We start from the raw sequence: 19,138 nt of genomic DNA on the forward strand, positions 1-19,138 counted from the left end.
TATATTTAGATTACATGAAATCAACACTAAAGTGAAATCTCAGCTCTTTCACTCTTCCCTATTCTCCGACTGCGTATGCCCAACTTCTAATTAGCTCATTTGTTGTAAAAAGAACAGAGCCCTGTGCGGCTAATAAAACAAAAGTCTTGAATTCCCTTTCACTTGTCTCCTGGTCCCTTTTCTCCAAACCCTTGTTTCTCTTGCTGAGTGCTACTAATGAAGATTAGTTTATTCAATCTATCCTGCTTTTTTCCAACAGCCTGAGCTGCCTATAGTCACCTGAAGGAACTGCTGTCAGTCCTGCCTTTGAAATCAGCAGCAGGTTACAGGAGAACATGCCCCAAGCATCACATACCACTTGTGGCATTTGCAAGTCAAAGCTTCCATTTCTGCAGGAGAATCTAATTACTAGCTGGAGCTTTTGGGACACAGCTCAAAGTTAGTATTGGCAGAATGGGGGGCACACGATGTTTAACTGGCTATTTGTATTTGAAACATTTTTGTCTTTTCCTAGGTATTAACTGTGATACCAGGTTTAAGCTGCCTCGTAACCGTTCCTGATGCCGGGAATGAGGAAGAATTGCCTGCCACTTACTCAAGGTACTGCTGCCTGCTCTGAGTCAGATAGACATGAATCTCAATCCACCACTACAGCATGGTTCTGAGCATAACTTCCCATGTCATTTTTGCTTCCTGATCCTCAAATGCCACCAAGCTCCACTGCTATCATAATGGAAATAAAACATACAGATTATATATATATTTTTTTTCTTAAAACCTAACCGTGGGGGAAAAAAAAGAGATAGCACATAGTAAAATTCACCAAGCTGACAACTACAACATAAACCTGGAAGATGAGAAGAATATTTAGCTAGAGAATTCATAAGACATCAGATAAAGCATTGCAAAAGCTACCAGCCACACTGTTTTAAAATGAGATCAATGACAAGCACCGTTTAAAATCTAATGGACAGGTTTTCTTGTGACACACAGAAAGCATAAACAGGCAATGGCCTTAAATGGAAGGGCTTTTGTGACCTTTTGATACTAATATTAGTGGAAATTGCATAGCAAATCCCCTAAAGTAGACCTACGATATTTTTATACTTTACTTTTACATATAATTGAAAGCAGAACTCTACTATCTTGGTTTTTCTCTCCTCCTGTGCCTAGAATGAATTGTTCAAAAACACACAAGCTCTGTTAGTCTCTGCTAAAATTTCAGAAAGATTTGGACAATAAATATTCAGATAAAAAGTCTTTTGCAACAAACTTCAACAAGTAAAACAATCATAAGCAAGTATCTCCTTCAAAAAAATTAACCAGAACTAATGAAACCCAAACCAAGCAACAAAAAAACCCCAAGTACGTGACACTTTCTTTCTCAAAGGAGGGGGGAAACCCTGTGGTACGACAGGGCATGGTCCGCACCATGGCACTGCACTGTCACAGCACCTGAGCCTTCCCTCCTCTTCTGCCTCTGCTCAAGTCCCAAGCTCCCATAAACACTCAAACTCCAGCATCAGTCCTCACACGGAAAAGCTGCAGGGAACTGATCACAATTTTTCTGAGCACATGTAAGATGCCGAGCAGGGTAAGCAGATCTGTCAACCTAAGTCTGGGAGGGTTTAAAATCCCACAGGAGAATCTTACGCTGTTGGAAACTCTCCTGGTTGGTGTTCAACTTGACAGATAACTGTAAGCACCATGGGTTTCAGTGCTGCTCTGCATGGAAACGCTGTAGAATTGAAAGTCTTCTCCAATTTGTTTCTTACCTGCACTCTGCCTGCTCAATGGCCCACACAACCATACGGCTCTGCTATGCAGGAATTCAAAGAATCAAAAAGAAAGTGATTCAAGGGGACCCCATGAAGCAAGCAGCAGCAGTTTTTTTCTCCTAATCTTTGCTCAAGATGTACAATTGCTTACAAGAACCAAACCTAGAGCTAAAACTGGTGAAAGGCCCTTTTACTCCTTGCTCATATAGGCGCCTACCATACAGGTTGTTTCATGTTTGCAGGTCCTGGGTACGCACACCAGAACAAGGCTTTGCAAGGTTATGACCAAGTGAAGCAATTTGCATCACTGGGGCTCTACATAACAGCTTTAGGCTCCTTGGTAAATTCACCTCATCCCCTGCTTCTTAAAGGAAAAAACATTAATGCATCATTTGCAATGCTAACCACAAAAAAAATGAAATCTTCTGCTTCAGCATAAAGTAGGATACATAAGGAAAATAATTTTTGCCAGAACAAGAAAGGGAACAAGATTATTCCTGTATTCTCTAGTAGGTTTGGTGACCTAAATCCCCAGACAGTCATCTGGGATCCAGGAGCAAGCTTTCTGTTAGAGCCAGACACAGCTTGTACACCCTTCTGAGCAGCAGAGATGTTCCCCAAGCATACACAGTAATGGAAGGACATGGATAACTCCAGGATCAAAACAAACCTCTAACCTTAATTTGCTGATGCAGAATAGCGATGAAAGGATCAGCTTTTCATGAGAATAGAGAACTGAATTAAAACTTTAAACTAAGGTAAATCTTATAATTTTAAAAGACAAAACAAAATGAAACTCAATTCACAAGATGTTAAAATCACAGTAGTTATTAACCTAACTTAAATTAACTGCCTTATTATTATAGAAAGTCATCAAATGTACTTAGCATTCTTTAGAGCCTTACAGTCAATTAATATAACATGAAATTGAATCAACTCAAGCATCTAGAGACACAGAACCTAGATTTAAATGAAAACTTCAGCCCCATCTACCTCAGGGTCTGAAAATTTGGGATCACCTACCACATTTTCTCCATTGCAACAGGCACAAACCCTCATTTATATCCCATATCGAATTTACCCAGAAACAAATGAAAGAGTGTGGGAAAACCGTCTCCATGATTAAATTTTACAGCTGAAGCTAAGCCCAGTGGATTTTTCACCCTTTGAAGCTAGCTCTGTCTGACTGAGGGCCAGATTTTCTGAAGTGATTAGTACCACTGGGGCCGAATTTTCAGAACTGATCAAATTGTAGTTAGACCCTTAAAAGAAGCAGACACGTTTTCAAAGATGTGTTCGATGCTCGGTTTCCCCATGAGGAAAACCACGGTACACTGCAGGAGACCCAATTCCCCCAAGAGCTCTTGACTGCCGAGTACTTCTGAAAATCAGGACATTTACTTACGTGCTTCAGTGGGAAATACTGGTGGTTACGGTCTTTCAAAAATCTTGCCCTAAACATAGTTGCTAAGCCGCATTTATTGCTGGCCAAAACTAATTATTCTTTATCATGGCAAAAAAAAAGGACGGGAAATGTTATATTTTTCTAATATCCCAGAGTATCCTTTGCAGAAAATGTGCAAGTTTTTTTTACAGTGTTTGTCAGAGGAAGAAAGTGCTTGTTCAACACTGCCTGTGAAAGCAGCTTACTGGAAAAGATGAAAACTTATTATTGCCAATTTTGAAAAAAGAAATCTTTGGCTACTAATGAATAACTAATCTAAGCTAACAATGTCTGGAAATAGTTTTTTTGGAACACACAAAACTTTGTGACGGATAAAAATTAGGAAATTAAAGCTTATTGTATTATTCCAAATGTAACTGTTTACACTTGAGGAAAAATAATGGAATAATATCCATTTGGAAAGTTTTTATTTTTAAAAAATCCTTTGTAATACTCCCAGAAATTCCCTCAGCCAAAAGCAAATAACTCGCTTCTTAACCAGCTAGAAAAAAGAGCATGATACTACAGGCATGGGCTTAGTGTACAATAAACACACAAATGGCTTTATGAAAATCCTTGTGAAAATCTTGCTAGCTGGTAAACATTTAAAACACACCAAAAATGGTTCCACAGTGTACTAGATGTCTTCAAAATGTGTTTTCTCATGAAACAATGAGACACAGACAAAAAGCCTTCTCCCATTTAATACAGACCCGTATCACACTGACACGAGGTGCCCAGTTGCTCATGTTTGGATTTACCTGGGGAAAACCACGTCCCCTGAAGCCTTCCAGTGCTGCCCCGGCACCGCAGCCCTACAGCTCCCTCCTGCCGTGGGCAGGGACCATGCCTCCCATTAGAGCTTCAAGCCCAGAGAAGCCTAATGAAGTTCACCCCATCGACAAGCTTTTGATGTGGGTTTTCCACCATCAGGCGCTCTGACGCGCAGGCACCTCACCTTAGTCAAACGACCCAATATAAGGAACCTCATGATTTGGGTCAGAGAGAAGTAACGGGTCTAACAGAGAAGGAATTAATGCCGCAGAGAGAGTTTAAAGCGGCTGCCCCTTCTGCAGAACCCCAAATCCATTATTTTTCAAACTGAGCTGATGTCCCATCTCTATCTACATACACAAATGCAAATTCCAGACTTTATCTATTTGTTTGCGAGCTTACATACATGCTTCTCCCCTATTGAGGAAAACTGCTATTTAGCATTGGATTTTGAAAGTAAATTAGCCATGCAAACATTCTTAATGTAAGAATGCAGTTGCATGTCAACACAAACAATTTTAGTATTTGCAGCTATATAATTATCAATCTGCATAGAGCTCTGGTATTTTTGCACACGTTAAGTATGAAAGTGGAGAGCCTAACACATTTGACAATACAATCCCTACACTCATTTTTATCTACAACAGATAAAACCAGATTTTGCTCTTTCAAAACTATGGATAGATTGGTCTGCTTTCAGAAGAATGACCCTTAAATTATATAATACACCGGATAATTAACTGTTATAAATTTGGTCATATATAAATAGAAGTTAGATAAAAAAACTAATTCTGTAGCTCATATGCCACACTACTCAAACCTGCTGAGAGATAGAAGCTGTATAAGATCTGTTGTTCTATACTCCCCCAAAATCAGTTCTAGAAATCTCCCTTGAAATTAAGGTACTTGCTCTAACTTTAAAAGCATACGGTTTCCAAGTAAAAACCAAGCATGGCACTTTTCACTCTCACATTTCTTCTCACTTGTTCCTAAAATTTAGTTATCTCTTTACCAAGTCTTTAACATGTGCTCCTGTTCACATAAGTCCACCAAATTCAGTCAGCTTATTCACAACACAAGCCAAAACAATCTAAGCAAAGGCGTGCAACATCAGGGTCCTGGATTTTGAAGTCCATGAACTCTCCAAGTTACTACATCCCTTGTGCTTTGCTGAATACATCTATTTTTGCACAGAGAGAACGTACCTGGCAGGAAACATCCATCCTTTCTGTGTTAGCTAGTGAAGAGACCTTACAATCATAATAGGGTTGCTTTTGATTTTTGTTTCATTTTTGTTACATGTAAGTTTATTAGATGATTCCAGTACATCGTCATCACAGTACTGTGTCTCAACAATAATTATACTGTGAATATGAGTACACCCTCATAATACTATATACTGTTTCTTCCCTGTCTGCAAAAGTGAATCCAGCAATAGGAGCTGTTACATAGCTTGTCCACCCAACATGAACAAGCTCCAAAGTATGCTTAAACCTTACCTAGAAAGTTTTTAGTTGCTTTATCTGGTTCTTGTAAAAGAACATCTTAAAGAGAGAAGGAAAATGATCCATTTTCATATTGTATTATTGAAAACCCTTAAACAGTTAGCCTCAAATAACCAAAACATAACACACAAAAAAATTCTTCTGAAGTCTTTCTGAAGCTGCTGTAAACTTCCTTTCTTTATTCAAACCTTAAGTTCAATTCCCCTTAGAGATTATTTTTTTTTGTAGTATCATTGCAAACATCTTACCATTCATTGGTTACAGAATTTTACCCATTCTGCTTTCAGACCACAGTCATGAACAATCATGTTAATTCAAGGAAAAAGGTAATAATTCTGTGTTTTCTGCAGAAACTCAGAATACAAGAGGTTATGCTTTCACATTTGTAAAGACTGGAAAACTTGATGGATTTTTTCTTTTTATTCTCATTCCAGGGCAACTCATCTACACTGGTGTCCATGTTGACACTGGAGATCAAAGTTCAAGACAGGAATATGAGCCAGCTTGTCTCCATATGACATAGCCATCAGGATTTACTAGCCCAGCTGCAGCAGTGGGATCCCCCAGCTGTCTCACATCGGGAATGGAGCAAGTGAGTCTTCCCACTACAGGTATCAGGTAGACTGCCATGCTCTCTGCCACAGCATAAGGTATGCTTGAGTAATATACGCTACAGTTGTGCCTCATGGAGGAACAACACAATGTATGTAGAAACTGAACACATTAAGAATCCCTGAAGGGCAGCATGGGCTGGCTTCTTCCCACAAGCAATTTATGTTTTAATGAACTAATAGTTTCCCTTAAAGTAAACTGCATAAAATATCACATCCAGAAAAGACACACTTAAAGGCATATCTGCTCCACCTCTGAGAAGATGCAACCAGCTAATCATGCATAAACTAAGAGAAATGCTGATCGAATTGAGAAGGGTTAATCTGCAAGGCAGTTGAGAATGGACTAACACTAACCTCTGGGTAGCCTCCAACGTCATGCACATCAATTCCAAGTAGATGTCCAAGTCCGTGTGGCATAAATATTGCACCCAGATGAACCTTCACCATGTCATCTACATTGCCTTTCAGAATGCCAATTTTAGTCAACTCCTCCAGATGGACTCTGTCAGCCAGACGGTGCATATCAGGCCAGGCGACCCCTTAGAGAGCAGAAACAAGCAGCTGAGTTAACTATTGCTAAAAGTTTTTAAAGACTACTTTCAAAAAGCAGATGTAACACATGTGCCCTTTGTTTATATAAAACACAAAGGTGGAAAGAGCAACTACATTAGCACAAAAATACTTTAAACAAGACAAAATGATGTTAACATGCATGCGAAGGACACAAAACTACAAACAAGGGAAACAGCAGCACCTTATAATCCAGGATCCACATGAAAAAATGTTAAGACACTGTAAGCATATCCTCGCAGATGCAAATATATCAGTGAGCTTTCTAAAAGAGTATCAGCTGTAAAATGCAGTTATTTAAAATATTACTATCCTATTATTTTCAATAGTTATCATACCCATTTAGAACATTTGAGATGGACAGTACTTTTCTACGTACATAGAAGATTTAAAGCCCACATCTTTCTGGCAAAGACACTCTCCAGAAATTAATGATTCCCTTGTGTTAATGGGCTGTGTAAAACACAAGTCCTCTAATACACGTACTGAAAGAGCATTACAAAATACTGTTGGTTGACTAGCGACAGAGTGCCAGGATACATTAGATTTCTATTATTTTGGTATAGGATACAATTTTGTTTGACAAACTGCTGTGGGGAGGAGGGAGGAAGAAAGCAGCTCTTTTGTTAGTAACACAGTACTGTCTTAATTAGTTCACCATGGCTTTGAGTCATCATCAACAGAGCGGTTGCAGAGTCAAGACAACTAGGGCTAAGGTACAGTAGAAGAATATTTTCCTTGTTCAATTTTGGCATGATTAAACAAATAAGAAACAAGAAATTTTAAAGGCCAAAACACCATCAAGTTCCATTTGCTTTAATCCAGTTAAATACACAGCTCTAGGGTCTTGTGAACATGAATGTCATATCATAATTACATTAGCACTTTTTGCTGAAAGTACTGAAGCTTCAAAGGCTGAAATAAAATCATCCTATGGGAGTGCTTAAATAGAATTCAATTGTCTTACATGGCTCTGATATGAAGATCAGAACCAAACTGAAGAGCAAGCAGCTGCTCCATTGTGCACACTGTCCGCACAGAAACCGATGCACCTTTACGGTCCCGTTAACACTCACTGGCAATGAGCTCAGTATGTAAGTTAGTTAACAGACAGCCTCCTTATCCCCATCAGATTACTCAGAGATCAAATTTTTTAGCCCATTGCATGCATGCAGCTGAAGAGGCACCTTCCTTGCCCAAGCAAGAGCACAAGACAGAGGTGTGCAGCACAATACGCTGGACAAACTCTCTGTTGCTGTTTCCTCACGAAAGCCGGCAGTGCCCAAGCAGGTGGTGCTCACCCACAAAATGTGCTCAGACTTCCTCTTCAAAATGCGCTATTTTTTGTGTTTTCCCTCCTTTAAAACGGAATTTAGATTTTTCCTTCAGTAAGAATTAATACAACTATAATCAGTTGTTCTTTGACATGTGCATAATGTGACACATAATTATGTTTTATAAGAATTTACCTTTTTGAACATTGACTGTATTGCAATTTTCTTTTCTCTAGATTCATCTGTGTTTCACACTTGTCTCACAAGGCTCCAGTCTATTGCATGGTAAACTGAAATCACTACAATCTATTGCATCAATATTACGGATATCAAACCGGAAGTATTAATGAATCACAGTTGCTTTCCTGTAGTTGTGGGAATACAGAATTTCTGTGTGCAACTCCCAGTTCAGCTTCTGCACTTTGCAGTCAACTCTAACTGCTCTAAAAGTCTTCAGTATTCTTTCTGGGGACACTAGATGTTCTCTTGAGATCTCTCCCATGATTTCTTAGCTGAGTATTACTACAAGTCTATTTTGATCCCCATGACTGCAAAGCCACGTGTAACGTCTGACCCTGGTCAACTATTTGAAGCCTCATACTCTCTTGATATAAATGAAGGTCAGAACTCTGTTGCTGTTAAACAAAACACAACCATATCCCAGATGCTCTGAATCAACTTAAAATGAGGTGCCTGTTGCTTGCAGTACAGCTTCCCTCTACACCTGTGCAGGCACTATTTGTCTCAGTCCAAACCTACAGGCTCCACTTGAAGAGATAGAGCAACCTTTATCAAACTAAGGAAGAGATACAACTAACAAGAGATACAAAGATTAAACTGATCAGAAATAAACACACCAAAAACACAAATCCATTTGTCTGTAGAAGTTTAATGCAGCAAATGAATGACACTACTGCCCTAACTGACAAGATTTGCTGTGGTTGTAAATCCCGAGTACTTCTGGGCACTGAGCAAATCCATTAGAGCTCCTTCTTCCCTTGCCTCTACTTTTTTCTTTTTCTCTCATTGAGAAAAAGCATGACTATTTCCCCTCTCCCCACCCAGAGCTCTGCGTTCTCCATCTGTTTCGGGTTTTTATTCATCTTATCTATTTCATTAGCGACGGAGGACAACAAAAAGCTCCACTGTGAAATAAATGAGGCTGGATGGAAAATCTGCAGCTTTGGGCTGTCTCTTGGAACAAGGGCAGTGCTTCGGACAGAGCCCAGCAAAACGACTCTGGACCACTCCTTTATCATCTAGCCAGTGCCATCAGTTTTGCTAGGAATGGGAAGCACTTCAGCTCCAGCTCTCTCAAGCACACTGCAGAAGCTGCAGATAGCACCGGGACAGCTCTGGCTGGGGGGAAATTAAGCTACAGCTGGAGGCGCCCCACTAAATAGTACAAATCTTGTTTTACAAGTAAATAGTTGTTCAAATAGTCTTGATTTTTTAAAAAGTCTTTATAAATAGATTGCATTTTCTATTCTATTGTCTGGCTTCACATTTTATTCTACTATGACTACAGTCTGGTGGTATTTTGCATTATTAGGCCACCGCCCCTCCAAACCACTTAACCTACACACATTGAATTATAGAGTCATACATACACAGACTGTTACTAGTGTGCCAAGACAAAATATGAGGATATTTTTGAGCTGACTAGAGACAGTGAACTAAGCTGAGTGACCTTACTGGTCTTCACTTAAAAAAATGGTGATATCCTTGCCTTGTTTGATGTAAGCCGATTCCCATCATGCTAGGAATAAACTTTAATAATAAGATACAAACAGTTTTCCCCCCATTTTTTTAAACAGGCAATTTGACAAAGAGAAAGGATCTAAATGCAAATCTTCAAACATTTCCTAGTATCCTTATAATCTTAAAAACATTAACTTTCTTAAGAGAAAGAACTACTTTACAGTAATAAGGCAATTACTTAAAAGTACAGAACGCTATCTACTGAAGAAAGGAAGCCATCCTAATCTAGGAAAGATCTCTTAAACCATTTCATACATAAAGTATATTCATATGTTGTATATGTTTAATATACAGTAAACAGAAATATACAACTCTTCAAATTTATTTTAAAGCTAAAATTAGATTAGGTTTGTCTGGCAACTGAATCTTTATAATACAATGACCTATGCAAACCTGGCTGTCTCTGGGACTGGCTGGCATGCCTGCACTCAACTGACATTTAAGTTAACTAGTAAGTATACTTGAAGAGCAAAAGTCCTCAAATTCTGCTAATCTAATACTGAACTCACAATAATTGCAAAAAGCAGAGAAGGCAGGAAAAATTAAATATCACTGATAACTTGGCTAGGAAAGCCATGAACAGAATTTTTTTGTACTCTCACATGATATGCAATTCAACAATCTGGATGTGCCAGAAGGACTTGCAGTGAGGATATGTCAATCCCTGTGTTAAAACACAGAGATACCTATATTCTGTTCAGGTGTCTGTGTGCATATCTATGTATGGATAGCTTTAGCGGATCATAAAGAAGCCTCTCTGCAGGCAGCCAGGCAACAGTCTGCCCAACAGGACAGCATTTGCAGATGCAAAGAAAAAACCACTAACTAAACAATGTCAAATGAACAATATTTTGTACAAAGAATCCTTAATTCATGGAGGTTACTTGATGTTCAGGCACTTCAGTTTTTTGGATTAACGATGGTCCAGTGGAGAGCTCTGTCACTCGCCGCAAGCTGATGCAGCAGAAATCAAACACCATATTAGCATTCTCATAGCAAGAAAAAGCAGTAAAAAAACAACTAAAAGCCACAACAAAACAAAAACTTCCACAGAAGTGGCACTAACATCAATTATGTGAGTTACTGCAATGGCTGACTGTTTTGCAACACCAGCCTGCACTAACCTCCCACCACCAATCACCCACTAGGATGTTTTACTCTCATATTGTTCAGGACAATTATTTTTAAGCTTTGGTGAAGTTTATCATAGTTGCAGACATGCTTTTTGTGTAAAAAGGTTAGTTCCGTTATTATCTTTAAGCCAATTTATAAACTAATTATACTTCCCTGACAGATGAGGTTTAGAAAGCTAGATTGGAAGGTCCTTGGACTTTGACAGCTTGTACCAAAATGAGTCTGCACTCAGGAAAATCTGCTGATGATGTGTCTGCTCCATTCTTAATTCTCTGCCAAACGAGATACTGGGTAATACAGGTCACTGAACCAGCAACTGGCTCCCCAGGAAAGCTCAGTTACCAAGGCTCATTAGGTTGCGATTCGTTACCTGCCATGCAGCATGTGCTTGGGCGAGAGGACAAAAAGCACCTTTTACAGCAACCAAAGCATTTGAGATCCCTTGAGATACAGAGTGAAAGAACTACACAGCAACCACCTGACAGTGGATATGTCTGATAATGAAATGTGACAGATCATGGACCAATTAAACAATATATAACTACAGAGGCTCTTAGTTTTCAGATACTATTCTAACAGTATGGCAGAGGTTTGCAGGTGTGTGCGGTACTGTGTTTAAGAATGGCAAACAATGCATTAAGTTTACTACAAGGGGTTTTTAAAAATTTATTCCCATCAACCTGAATGTTATCTCATATTATTAGATACTAGTGTGACAGAAAAGAAAAAGATAAAATAGGTAATATTAAATATTTATAGATAAAATATTTCCTCCCTAATTATCTATTTGCCAAAACCACCAGAGTTTGGATAAAACACCCATGTTTTAGGGACTCAAAACATCGTATAAGGATCTCTGCAAGAAGCTGTGATCTCTTTGACCACACTGTTGATAGGGAAGATTTTTGTTCAAAAAAAAAAAGGAAAAAAAAAGAAAAAAAAAAAAGGGAAAAAAAAAAAGAAAAGAAAAATGCTTCTAGTGAAACCAGAAATCAAAAGCATCCCTACCTTTTAAACAGTAGAATTAAAAAGATGAGTTATTATAACACATCACACTATAACTCTTCCTCAGTTGCTGTTAACTCACTGGTATTTCCATATCCAGTGATATTTTCTGATGTTTTATTAGAAGCTATTCGAGAACATGAAGTAGAAACAGCATACAAAAGTAATTTAGAATTACTGCATGGTATTTAGCCACTTTGGTCAGAAAGTGCTCTGAAAAGCCCTAACAGGATTTTTTTGGCTGCTAGTTAGGGTACTTTGTGGTTGTAATGTGACAATGATTAAACCACAAATGATTTAGCAGGGTTTTTTTGTTGTTGTAGGGTGGGTTTTTTTTGCCAGCACAGATGTCACAATCTTACTAAAAAAAAAAAAAAAAAAAAAAAAAAAAAAGAGTATGGCAAGGTTGTAGTAACTTCTCCCCAGATTGTGCTAAGGTTAAGTTACATTTAATTTCTGAGCGTCCACAGACAAGGGCAAAAGGCCCGATGTCCTCTGGCAGTGCCACTGAAATGCAGACGTAACACGCAATCCCCATCCAGCCAGCAACCCACTGGAACAGATTAAAATCTGCCAACACACAGTGACCATATCAGCCATAAAACAATAGGTCCTTAAAAATTCCAATCAAACCCAGTTTAAAAAACAAACCAAAACATCATTTAAATTCTAAAAACAATTATTTCTTTCCTCTTCACTTGGGTGCTAGAGAAGAATTTGTTGTATTTCTTATTTTCATGCTTTCCTTTTGGCCCACTAGATGAAATACTCAGTCGTTGCTCAGTTTTCGAGCTTGGTTTCTTGCAGCACCAGGTAAGGCAACTCTATGATGGGGCAAGGAATCAGGGAGTGAGAAACCAAAATGCTGTACTCAAAACACTGACAACGTTTGGACAACAGTGAAGCTGTTCAAAGCTTCACACACTCTGTAGAGAACTACCTGTAAGCCTCACCGAGTCAGCATTAGATGGCTATATGGATGCCTAATTCAGGGATGCAATTTTAGGCTGTATTTTACAGCAATAGCATGGCTGCAACTAGCCATCCATTACCTCCCCATCCTAAAAAGGTGATGGGGACTATACTGAATTTGCGGCTGTGTCACTCCTACAGCTACCTGTAATACCAACCGCACGGATTACTAAACTTCAGCCTGCTCTGTGCCATGAGCCCCAGTGCCACAGCTCCAAACCAGGACGGCCTCCTTCAAAACCCATCCCTCAATCCCCAGGAAGGTGCACCTGCCTGACAGGAGTGGGAGTTACCGAAGGGAAACGGAGGTGACTCTCCCTCGCCTCTGAAATTCCGACCTCGTCTGCAAAAGGCTGGATAGCGTTGTGCTATTCAGCTGTATTGCAATACTTCTTTTGCATCACTATGATGGAAGTTTTCAGTGCTAAACCCATCCTCCCCATGATGAAACCTGCCCATGATGATCTATAACGCATCAGAGGCAACATCAAGATAATAGTCTACCATGCTGAAACCTCAAGAAAAGGAATTTGAATAGATGTAGGAGTGGAACAAGAGGAAGGATTTTTTCCATGTCTGGAAAGACACAGCATCGCAACTGAGCAGCACCGTCAGACACTATGAATTTTACTGCATGTTCCTTCCAGATAGGCACACATTGAAAAGAGGAGGAAAAAGATTGGGGGAAGGAGGGAAGTGCTTGGAGGGAGTGATTGCGGTGTGGAAACTTATCAATTTTTGAAGCTTAGAAAAGACTCTGTTTAGATAAGATTCAGGGCAAACAGCATAATCTATGTCTAGCAGGTTTGCACTCTGACAGCTACAGCTGATGCAGTGTCAAGATCGAAGGACTCACGAACTTTGTACTTCAACTCAAATTACAATGTATAACGAGTGCATTTCCTGAATACTGATCTCTCAGAAAAATCAGTGCACATCAGACCATGTAAAAGCAGCTTATTCTCCCCAAAGTCACTGTTAAAATCGGAATTGTACAATTTTATAGTATTACAACCAGTTACAATTAGGAGGGATTTTTTTTTTTTTAATAGCCTTAAACCAAAACCCATTCACTAGAGAAATGCTAAAAAACCTACAGGCAATTTAGGCTCTAAGTCCATAAAGGCTTCTACCTGTATTTGCTCTGTACAAGCAGCACCTTTGAAGAACCACTGAAAGCAGTAGAAAAATCTGTGTGTTCAGGCGAGCTGGAAAGCTGCAGGTTTGCCCCGAACCACAGCAGCTCCTGCAGACACTGCCCCCAGAAGGGCTGCTCGGAGACCTCCACACGAGAGGGACTTCAGGGCAGAAAGGCCCAACTGTTTTAAAGTGCCTGGTTTTTTACACTTGGAAATAACTCAGCGTTATTTTAGTCTTCCTAACGTTGGAGTGGTCACTGTATGCATGGGTCAGCTCCTGTGCGTTAGTCACAAGTGGGGAAGAGCAGCTCCCAGAAGGTTTGCAGTCAGACTCACAATCTGAAATCTTGCATTTCAACAGATTGCTGCTTGCACAGAGGGACTGGAGAATCTGCTGAATTTGACAGAAAATGTTGCCTTTTTCTTTCACCTCTTGACGTAGGTTGCTGCTATTCTGGGCAAGGTTAGGTTACATGTCCAACAATGACAGCTCCATTCATCAATGACACCATTTTTTTTTTAATAATATCTTGCAAGAATCAAGGATTGCAGCTTGATTGTCAGCATCGTCTGTACATCCTTTAGTTCCTACAGCTTTGTTTCCTAAATGGTGGCTGACGCTTTAACCATTCATACTGACAAAACCAGAACTAACTTACTATAGAAAGCTCTACCACCTCTGTTGGGAGAGCTGGTATTCAAAGGGAAACTTATTTATGAACATTAATGCCAGCAAGAAAAATACAGCCAACTCCACTCAGTAAAGAAGATAGAGAGCAGACTACAAATAGCTTTTTAAAATATATATTGACAGAATTTACTTTCCAATCTCTCTATAACACAATAACACATTCTTAATTGTAGGGGGGTGGAAGGGGAATAATACTGCGGAGTCATTCAGCAGGATTTGTGAATATCAAGTATACTGGTTACAACATGCCCTGAAAGCATTTGTTCTTCAGAGGAATTGGTATAAAATCTTCAACTTCTGTCATTAATGTTTTATGCCTGAGAATAATTGTTTTGCTTCAGATATTACAGCAGATTAATAATGATCAGCAGCACTTCGCCTAAAATATGACAATCTGAATGGGAATAATTCATACGGGCATTCTGAAATTATACAAACTGTAAAATAAATTGTGTTCCCACACCCTCCCCTGTTGTGCTATTGTCAAAAGGTCCAGTTTACAGTTCAACTTCTTTCTAAAAATGCATCAAAATTATCTACTGTTTTTATACGGCACAACAGACAAGCGTGCCCACATGGTGTTCTACCAAGTACAACTCTGGAATACATAAAACAAAACTCAAATGACTTGCATGCAAAATACACCCACTGCATGTGAATGAGAATCTTGTACTTGACTTGGAAGGAATAAATATTAATAACAGTTACAATTATTTTCTTTAAGTACAATAAATTTTAATCTAGTTGAATACAGTGACAATTACTGTAAAGCAGTATTCAGAATAGTAGCAAACAAAAATAAATCTGAGTTCTTAAGAAGTTACAGAACTGTCATGGACAAAAAGTAGTAGTAATCTGGGAATTTGCAAATTTTAAATTTCCATATGTTCCTAAGCACAACTCTGCTTAACTCAATAATAGGAACAACTCCCACTAATATGATCTGCTATGTCAAATACTCTAGCTATTAGTTTCCAATTAAATAGTTCTTTAATTATTTGGGTTATTCTAATCCCTGGTCTTAGTACTATCCTACCTACGCCAAATTCTCCATTTTCTTTTTTTGGAAGACATGCTATTAGAACATAGAATCATACTCCTACTTTGAATTCAAATCACAGCATGTTCTGCCGTATAAAATAGGTTATTTATGAAACTGGTACTTGTTCACTGAACCTACCTCCTTCTGACAGTTGCACTGAAAGAGCTGTGCCTCAGTATTTAGACATTAAAATGTTTTCAGGAATACACACCATCCAAAGTTTACATTCTGCTGGAGAAAAAATATAGACCATTCATGCTCTAAAGTACCTGGGTTTTTATCTAACTCCATGAGCTTTACTACTTGAATCCTTTAGCAGCAGATGAACAGGAAGGAGGAAAAACACTGGAAAATAAAGCAGCTGCTTTGGTTTGTCCTTCTAACTGACAACATTCCTTGGAAGGATGTATATAGGGAAAGTAGCTAAGGCAGGCCCCTCCATTACAAAGTGATTAGGAAGCTACACCAATGAACGAAAATTGAAGAAATCAGGAGGAAGGCACAAAAAGTGGGCATAGGGTTTCACACAGCAGCTCAACACTTGTGCAGTTTATAAAGATCAAGACCAGGTGGGATTAACTTTGTTTAGCATCCTGCACCTACAAATACAAGGCTTTCTTTGGTCCTCTGCCACCAAGGGGAAACCAGAAAGCCAGAAAGGAGTGGCCAACACTCAAACTCTAAGCACAACCATGCTGAGCCTGGTTTTAAGGTTGTGTACGGCAGGTGGCACACCATGGAGTTATCACGTTTCATCCTAGTGAACTCCCAAGGACCTTTTCTCCTGGTCTCCGAGTTAGACCTGCAGAAGGGTCTAATGTCTTTCTCACTGAATTGTTCTGCACCTCCCACAGTTTGGCCCTAAATCTACCGAACATGAGAAAGAAATCACAGAGTGGAAGGGTTATTGCTAACTTGAGAGAAACACCTTCAAACACCTACTCTCAGCTGCAAAATGCAAGACTCATCCTGGTGAGGCAGCTAGAGCAGGGACAGAGGAGGGACCATCAGCTACAGAGAACTTTCTGTAGTCCAAGCCAGACAGCTGCTGGCCTGTGCTCACTGGCCATTTGCTCCAACCCTCTCCCCTTGGCCTCTTTCCTTCAAAAGACCTTAGTCTTTTGGGAACTAGTTACTTCTTTGCATTTATTCAGCACCTACAGCAAAAGGGGACCCAGGATCAGCTGATATCTACACGACTAATAAAAGGACGTTTTATTTGCCTGACGTGGGTTTACTTCTTTGCCTGAAATGTTTTTGACTGTACTTGTTTTTTAATGATTTTGAGGTATACTTGACTGTACTTTGTTGCTCAAAGATTATATGGCAATTCTGGCATCCATGAGATCTGCAACGGCTGATCTTTAATCTTGGAAGAAAGGATTTAAGAGCTTAAAGACCTCATGTCTTTATGTGAAACTTGAGTTCTGGGAAAGCTATAAGGAGCCAAGATTACTAAGGAGAAACATCCACCTTCCTTTATCAGAGATGTTAGTCCTGGGACATATTTCTTTCAACACTCAAGCTGTTCATCCATAGTATTTATCAGAAAAGCAAAGCCTGAAAGCCAGAGGCAACACAATACTCACTCTCTTGGATAGTAAAATGCGAACTTGGGGATATACATACACCCCTGAGCACGAGCTCCAACTTGAAAAAATGCAGACATACAAATCCTATAGGGAGACCCTATAGTAATGTCAGCATCCCAAGGAAGAAAGCTTTCACACTGCACATGAACTGACTTGGTGAACAACAACTTCTGTGCATATTTGGAACTATTTTTTATTTTTCATTTTATTGAAACAAACAAACATCAATCAGCAAATATTCCCAGCTGCATAGCTAATGTCTGAATGCAATTTCGGTTCAATGGGGACTTTGGATATACAAGCTTTTTAAATCATATAAATGTAGAGATAGGGAATTGAGTGGCTGCCAACCTGGCCTTACTCAACTGTTCCTTGGGAGCAGTTTGCTAGACAAAGAGATCTTTTTTTTTTAATGGAATTTAGGACAATAGACCTTACTGATCGAGGTGTTTTAATTCTTTCTCCCTCTCCCACAAATACTAATGTGTATAACAGAGTTTGAAAAAAGTTTTTCTATTCTTTTTTTTGTTTAAACATATACAAGTTTTGCAGTAGTACCAAGAATGCTAAGCACAAGAAGCTCTTCCTTCCCCTTCCCTGTGACTTTCCATTACTCTACAGAGAAGACAGGGAGGAATGTTCAGAGGTCCCAGTGTGCAACTGCAAAGGGATGAAAATGGAAAGTATGCGATTGCTCCAATATTTAGCTCATTAATCTTAAAGACTGTTTATGATCTAGTGCATTAATCCAAACTAGCTTTAATTGCAAAGCTTAAAGATAAGCATACTTCCTTTTTTTTTTCTTCTCAACACAGTAGCAGATTTAATATATTTGAGAAACTTCAACGTTTCTATAAATAGAAACTCTATATAGAAACTTTCTATATGTAGAAACCATATTGTCCTCACCAACTAGGAATTAAATTTATAGAACTTAAATTCTTAATAGTCTCCAAATACTCAAGATAAGAATCCAAATAATAAATAACAGAAATCATGCCAGAGGCTGGACACTGTATAAATACACAGTCATTTGCTAAAGAATAAAAACCAAGCTACGCCACAGCAACTTCCCAAACACTACCAGACTCACTGACAGTAAAGCATCCATACGAGAACAGAGTGATACTCAAAGCTGGGTTAAGTATGAATGCACTTCATACACAGAAACGGAAGCACATCCCTATCTTTGGCTTACAAAATATTACCTCCCCTATTAAGAGCTAGAGTTCAGCACACAGGCATTAATTCTCATCAACATTTCTTCTTCTTACACCACTGACATTTTCACTTGCATGTTTCAGAACATATTTAGAGGCATGATGTGACTTAGGTTAGGAGGGATGCCAGGAGGGTATCTTGTCCAAACCCTGGCTCAGAGTAGGGCTTACTTCAAATCTGGATCATGTTTCTTCAACAAGTTGTTTTCTAAAAGTTTCAGAGAGGGACTTTCAGCAAAATCAATTATTTTACATGTTTCTTCAAACAGATTTATGTCAATGACAAAGGGCAAATAATACTGGTCTCCCAGGTGTAACTTGACAAATGATGGTTAGTAAAGCTATTACATTGACACTGGATGTAACTTATGCAACTTGGATAAAGAATGGAGTGAGACAGGATTTGGGAACAATGCACATGTGCCCTTTCAAGTTCTTTAGATCATTCCACTATCAACAGACATGCCCAACTTGCTCACAAAAGGGTCTAATCTATCCCTGCAGTTCAGGCTTTCAATTGCTTCCATGACAGTTGCCCATTGGAGGTACTACAGACATTAGAGTTGACATCTCACATCCTGCCATTAACCATTACACTATATAGCCTTATGCCTACTGATGTT

At 39.0% G+C, this 19,138-nt stretch overlaps 1 protein-coding gene across 1 annotated transcript in view; it reads right to left on the reverse strand.

Annotated features, from left to right (window-relative positions):
- PEPD (peptidase D) overlaps positions 1-19,138 on the reverse strand; it is a gene marked incomplete at its 5' end in the record, with an annotated part of 146,066 nt that overhangs the window by 13,400 nt on the left and 113,528 nt on the right. The window contains one exon of the mRNA XM_082005932.1: positions 6,470-6,654. Coding sequence (XP_081862058.1) covers positions 6,470-6,654 — 185 coding nt within the window. The remainder of the gene's footprint in view (positions 1-6,469; positions 6,655-19,138) is intronic.

Source organism: Phaethon aethereus (genome assembly GCF_964289735.1).
Source record: "Phaethon aethereus genome assembly, chromosome: 13".
Lineage (NCBI taxonomy): Eukaryota > Metazoa > Chordata > Aves > Phaethontiformes > Phaethontidae > Phaethon > Phaethon aethereus.